The following is a 6604-nucleotide window of genomic DNA, read 5'->3' as shown; positions in this document are numbered from 1 at the left end:
TAATATATATATATATGTGGTTTGTTTTTGATGATTCATTGTTCAAAATTACCCACTTTGTAAAAAGAACTATTAGCTAGGCCATACACCTGATTGGTGTTCTCTCAACAACCCACCACTAGAAATGTTTGATGTTAGGAAAGCTCAGCCTAAAATGAAAAGAACATTTTCAGGGGCTGAAGCAGTAACTTAGCAGTTAAGAGCAGTGGTTGCGGGCTGGAGAGATGGTTCAGCGGTTAAGAATAGTGACTGTTCTTGCAGAAGACCTGAGTTCGAATTCTAGCACCCACATGGCAGCTAACAACTGTCTGTAACTCCAGTTCTAGGGGATCCAACAGCCTCTTCTGTCCTCCGCGGGCACTGCATGGCATGGGTGCACTTACATGCAAGTATAACACTCATATGCATAAAATAAAAATAAAAAATAAAATATTTTTTTAAAAAAAGAGCACTCGTTGCTATTGAAGAAGATCTAAGTTTGGTTCCAAGAACCCATGTGGTAGCTAATAACTATCTGTAAAACCAGTTCCAGTGTATCTGACACCCTCTTCTGGCCTCTGTAGGCACTGCACAATTGTGCATGCACATACATGCAGACAGAACATTCATACACATAAAATAAAAATTTAAATAAGTGTGCCTCAGACTAGTGAGAGTGATGAGTTTATCCCAGGCTGTCATTGCTTAAATCATTTAATGGGCAAAATTGTTTCTTCACCTTATAGTTACTTTGTGGCTGAGCTCATTGAGTGTTCTAAATAATGTTGTTAGAAGAGAAAAACAGCCATGACTGTGTACAATTACATTCTGTGTTTTATGATACAAATAGAGCTAATAGTTGCCAGGATCATACATTCAGAGAGAAACAGAAATATTGGGGAATTTTAAATTAGTATAGTAGCCGGCTGTGGTGTCCCAACCTTTAATTCTAGCACTCGGGAGGCAGAGGCAGACTGATCTCTGGGAGTAGATGAACTCAGCCTGGTCTACGTAGTGAGTTCCAGGCCAGCTGTGACTACAGGGAGACCCTGTCTCAAAGAAACCAAAAATGGGCTGGAGAGATGGCTCAGCGGTTAAGAGCACTGGTTGTTATTGCAGAAGACCCAGGTTTGAATCCCAGTACCCACATGGCAGCTAACAACCATCCATAACTCCAGTTCAGTGGGATCCAACGGCTAGGGCATTGCACAACACATACCTGCAGTCAATATACTCATAAGATAAAAATAAAGTTTTTTTTAACAGACCCCCTAAAAAATTTAATGTAGTTCTATTTCTCATAAAGTAGAATTTGATTGTCCTGATTTTCCATCTAGGACAATTAGATCCCCTGGAACTGAAGTTACAGATGGCTGTTAGCTGCTGTATGGATGCTGGAGCCAATCCTGAGTCTTCTGCAATAACAGCCAGTTTTCTTAACCTCTGAGCCATCTCTCCAACCCCTGAATTGTTTTTATAAAAACTACCTTGTGCATCTTTATAACATTTTTAGTATAAAATCGTAAGATTTTAAAGTGATGCTTCCTGGGGTTTGTGATGCCATTTTATTGATTGGCATGTAACAAGAGATGTGGCAAAGAAAAGTCTTCCTAAAGTTAAAAGTACTTCTACGTCACTGTTTCACTTTCTTTCAGACACAGTAATACATATCACTGTAACCTGCAAAGGGTCATTTAAGTTACTCTCAACTTAGGAGTTTTGGTTTACTCTGTTATTCAAAATTCCATTTTAACTGGGATTAACTTGAGTGTGATTATGCATTGTTGAATTTTACCAATTCTCTTAATATAATAGGGATATACATACTTTAAGTTTTCTAATACTATCATCTTAGCCATGAATGTATTTTTATCACACAGGGGCTATTTTTGGAGCATTGCAAGATATACTTGGGAGCCGTTCAGTTTCAAAGGAATATTATAACCAGACCGGCCGTATACCTGATTGGTGTTCTCTCAACAACCCACCTTTGGAAATGATGTTTGATGTTGGGAAAGCTCAGCCACCTCTGATGAAAAGAGCATTTTCCACTGAGAAATAGATGTTAAAACTCAGCCTTGCTTGATTTCAAATATTTAATCAACTATAAGTAAATTGTACAAAGTATATAGAATGCTTTACTGTATATTGATGACTTTTGTGTAACTGAAAGCATTTCTGTATTTTTCTCCTTGCATTCATATTTAATTCATCTAGCTTTGTCTCTTGTGTAGCATGGTGAAGTAGCTGATGCTTGTGACATATGATGTATTTATATCAATAAAATATTAGTTAAGCAGTATAATTTTGGAAGTTTGTTACATAGATCAGTTTCCCCCAGAGTTTGCATAATCTGTCCTGAGCATTATAGACTCCATTATTTTACTATTTTAGCAGTTATTTTATTTCGTGAATGAGCAATATTAACCATTGTTATTTCAGGTATTAACATGGTTCTTTTTTAAATCCTGTTTTAGCACTTACGTGTCCATGTTAAGTAGGACTGCCTTTCCAGTTGTATTTGATCCTTTGCCTGAAAATTTTTGGTAGCAGGCTGTTAAGGAAAGTGTAGAACTGTTCACTTTTTAACTTTACATGTTCTTTTATGAATACCTCTACATTTCTAAGTAGAGGTAAGTGTGCTTTTTTTATAACATCTTTATCAGCATGTTCATGATGACAGTGTTCTTTGCTTTTGTGTTTTATATTTTAGCACAAAAGTTCTTTCAAGTAATGTCATCGCTTGTTTAACTCTTCTTTTCCTTCAGTTGTTTTAATGAACTACCTCCTGTAGAAATTTTTCTGGTCTTGTTCTTAATGGGTACCTATGAAGACAGGAAATGTGTGCGTGTGTGTGCGTGCGTGTGTGTGTGTTTACATGCCTGCAAACAGTAGGAATTGATACACTGGTCCGGATAGCCCTAGCTACACTTACATTCAGAGATTAATTACTTTAATTTTGCTTTTATGAATCTTTCCAAGTTTTGCCATATCCTTTATGCATGAAGATAACTGTCCTGGCATTAAAGATAGGAAAAGAGCCAGAAACAGTGGCGTACTTCTGTGATCCTAGCACTTGGGAGGTGGAGGAAGGAGGATGAGGAATTCGAGGCTGCCTCAGTTGTGCAGGGCTATGAGACTATTCCCCCAAAATAAAAATAATTTGGGGGTTTTGTCTTGTGTTGTTTTGTTTTGAGACAGCTGACCTAGAACTCACAGAGATCCACCGGCCTCTGTCTCCCTACTGCTGAGACTAAAGGTATGTGCCACCACATCTGGCCGTGTTTTACTTTTAAAATTTTTATGTGTATGATTGTTTTGCCAGCATGTATGTAAGTGAATGCATGCACGCAATGCCTGCACAGGCCAGAAGAGGACATCAGATCCCCTGGAACTGGAGGTACAGACAATTGTAGCCACCCTTGTGTTTCACTTTTTATTTTACTTTTTAAATTTTATGTGTATTAATGTATTGCCTACATGCATGCGAGTACATTGGTGTTGTCCAGTGCCCTCAGAGGTCAGAAGAGGGCATCAGATCCCCCAGAACTAGAGTTACAGGTGGATGTTAGCCGTCATATGGATGCTGGGATTCAAACCTACGTCCTCTCCAAGAGCAGTCAGTGGTCTTAACTGCTGAGCCATCTCTTCAGCCCATGTTTTACTTTTTAAAATAGCCTGTGGTTTGGGGGCTAGAGAGGTGACTACAGCAGTTTATGGTCTTGTAGAGGACCAGGGTTGGTTCCCAGCACCCACATGGTAGCTAACACCCACCCGTAACTCCAGTTCCAGGAGACTCAATACCCTCTTCTGGCCTTTGAGAGGACTGCACATGTATGGTGACCTTACATATATGTAGGCAAAACGTAAAAATAATTTTTTTTGGTGTTTTTGCTACAGGGTCTCCCTATAGTCCCAGCTAGCCTGGAACTTGCTGTGTAGACCAGGCTGGCCTTGAACTCACAGAAATCCACATGCCTCTGCCTCCTGAGTGCTGGGATTAAAGGCGTGAGCCACGACGTCTGGCAATAAAAATTTTTTTTAGTACCCATAGCTCTACTTTGTCATTATATGCCCCTTTACCAGCAGAAAACTAGGATTCATTCAATATTCACTGAATACCTGTTGTGCACCCAGTGTACTTCTAGCTACTACAACAGTAAGACATGGACCTTTGTCCTTTAGGAAGGTCGCAGGCTAGTAGAAATAGATGTGTACACAAACGATTGCACAAAATTGGTGGATGCCATAAAAGCTGTCATTTGCTTGTTATTACTGGTGTAATTAATTTGGATGATGGAACAGAGGAAAAATGTGTAAGTGGCTTTTGACCTGGTCTTGAAAAATAGGATTTTGGTAGTAGGGAGTTAGTTACTCTGTGAACTGAATTCTCTCCACAACACAGCAAATGACAGGATGATACTAAAACCAAGGGTGACATTGAGATGTTGCTAATTACAATTTAAGGAGGAGTGCCAGGCATGGTCAGCACTTTTAATCTCAGCTCTCACAGGCAGAGGTAGGTGAATCTGAGTTCAGGGCCATCTGAGGCTACAGGGAAACCCTGTCTCAAAAAAATAATAATAATAATAATAATTTAGGGAAGAGTTCATGAGTTTTAAATTCATGTTAAAATAGTAAATGGAACTGAAACTTCAAGTTGGCCATACGTTTTCTAATTGCTTTTTCCTAAAGGTGGTTTTGTCCGTCCTGTAGTACGCTCACTTTTGTACAGCACCCTCCTCCAAAGCCATAGTCTCAGTGCATTATCTCTCAGGAAGCACTTTCACCTTGTGGGCCTTTTTTTTTTTTTTTTTTGGTCTTTTTGAAACGGTCTCCCGTAGCCTCACTATGTAGACCAGGCTGTCCTTGAACTCACAGAGATCCACCTGTCTCTGCCTCCCAAGTGCTGGGAGTAATGGTTTCTACACAGCTGTCATCTCTTGAATGTAAGCTCTAAAAGGACAGGTTCCCCTGAGTGCTGGCTGCAGTAAATATGTTTTAAGTTGTGCAGTGTGCATGGTTGCACACACCTTTAAACCTAGCACCTGGAAGGCAGAGGCAGGCGGATCTCTGTGAGCGCAGCCTGGTGTCCATAGCAAGCTCCAGGACAGCTGGAGCTACAGGAAGACCCTGTCTCAAAAAAAATCCTCAGTAGTCCTGATGCAGGATTAATATTCAAGGCCAACTTGGGCTACACAGTGGGATTCAGTCCCACAAGAAATTACACATTGCTTTCATATAGATTGTCTTACTGAATTTAGATTATTTTAAAATTAGTTGTCATTGAATAATATGTAAAACATGCCTGTGATCGAGATAGGGCTTTATATGACAATCTATAAAGTGACAGATTACTAGTCACAGAGTTTAAAGAATAAAGACTTCTCTTAGAGGTTGAATTGTGTCCCTTCCCTCAAAAAGCATGTTGAACTCTTAGGCCCAGTACCTGTGAATGTGACCTTATTTGGAAGCAGAGTTGCAGACAATTTAAGATGACGTCATTAGGATGGGCCCTAATCCAATGTGACTGGTGTCCTTATAAGAAGAGTAAAACATGGTGACCAAGGCAGCTTGAAGTTATGCCCCTACAAGCCAAGGAACGCCAAGAATTGCTGGTGACAGCAGAAACAGGCACAGAACACATTCTAGAAGGAAGCTTCTAGCCTCCAAAACCAAGACAAACATGCTAACCATAGTAAACTAATACACTCTCCACCGGGCATGGTGGTGCACGCCTTTAATTCCAGCACTCTGGAGGCAGAGGCAGGCAGATCTCTGTGAGTTCGAGGCCAGCCTGGTCTCCATAGTGAATCCAAGCCAGCTACAGGGAGACCCTGTCTCAAAAAGTCAAAAAAACAACAAAACCTAATATACTGTCCTTAATGCATGAATACTAATTTTGGTCCTTCAGATACTTTAGCAAGCAAAACAAAAATCCTGCTTCCTGAAACATATTCCAAGGGAATGGGAGAAGTGGGGGAGATTGATGGTAGCACGAATTAAGGATTATTAACGTCCTTGGAAAAAATAAAAGCAGAGTGAAGTGGTTAATTCCAAAAGGGTAGTTAGGGCTGTGTTCATTCCAGTGACTTTCAGACAATGGTAAGTTAGACAACCGAGTTAATTGTGGATATTTAGGAGAAAAAGTGATGTGGGTGCCTGGTATGATGGTGTACAACAGTAATCAACCCTTGGGAGGAGGACTGCTGAGAGTTCCAGGTTAGCCTGGGCTTCACAATGAGTTCCAGGCCAGCCTGGGCTATAACAAGACCTTGCTTAAAGAAAAATAGAGCTGAGGAGATGACTCAGTAAGTGCAAGCATGAGGACCTAAGTTTGGATCCCCAGCCAGCCCCAGCCCTGGCGAGGCAGACAGAGGACTCCTGGGGCTTCCTGGCCAGCTCGTCTAGCTAAATGAGTGAGTTCCAGGTTCAATGAGAGACCCTGTCTCAAAAAAAAAAAAAAAAAAAAAAAAGAAAGAAAAAAAAGGACAGAGAGTGATAAAGGAAAACAATCTCTAGCCTACCAAGTGCACACACAAATGTATATAGGCATACACGCCCACCACACACACACACACAGTAATAGAGGAAGAAGAATCCAGTGACAAGAGCCTTAAGGAAG

General features: G+C 40.5%; 1 protein-coding gene across 1 annotated transcript in view; it reads left to right on the top strand.

Annotated features, from left to right (window-relative positions):
- The window catches only part of Actr10 (actin related protein 10), a gene marked incomplete in the record, with an annotated part of 36299 nt that extends 34015 nt beyond the window's left edge, over window positions 1–2284 (top strand). The window contains 1 exon segment of the mRNA XM_029566686.1: window positions 1860–2284. Coding sequence (XP_029422546.1) covers window positions 1860–2041 — 182 coding nt within the window.
- Between the last annotated feature and the right edge of the window lie 4320 nt (window positions 2285–6604).

Source organism: Nannospalax galili, unplaced genomic scaffold (genome assembly GCF_000622305.1).
Source record: "Nannospalax galili isolate Female #2095 unplaced genomic scaffold, S.galili_v1.0 scaffold336, whole genome shotgun sequence".
NCBI classification, from domain to species: domain Eukaryota; kingdom Metazoa; phylum Chordata; class Mammalia; order Rodentia; family Spalacidae; genus Nannospalax; species Nannospalax galili.
This window is presented reverse-complemented; position numbering and strand designations above follow the sequence as displayed.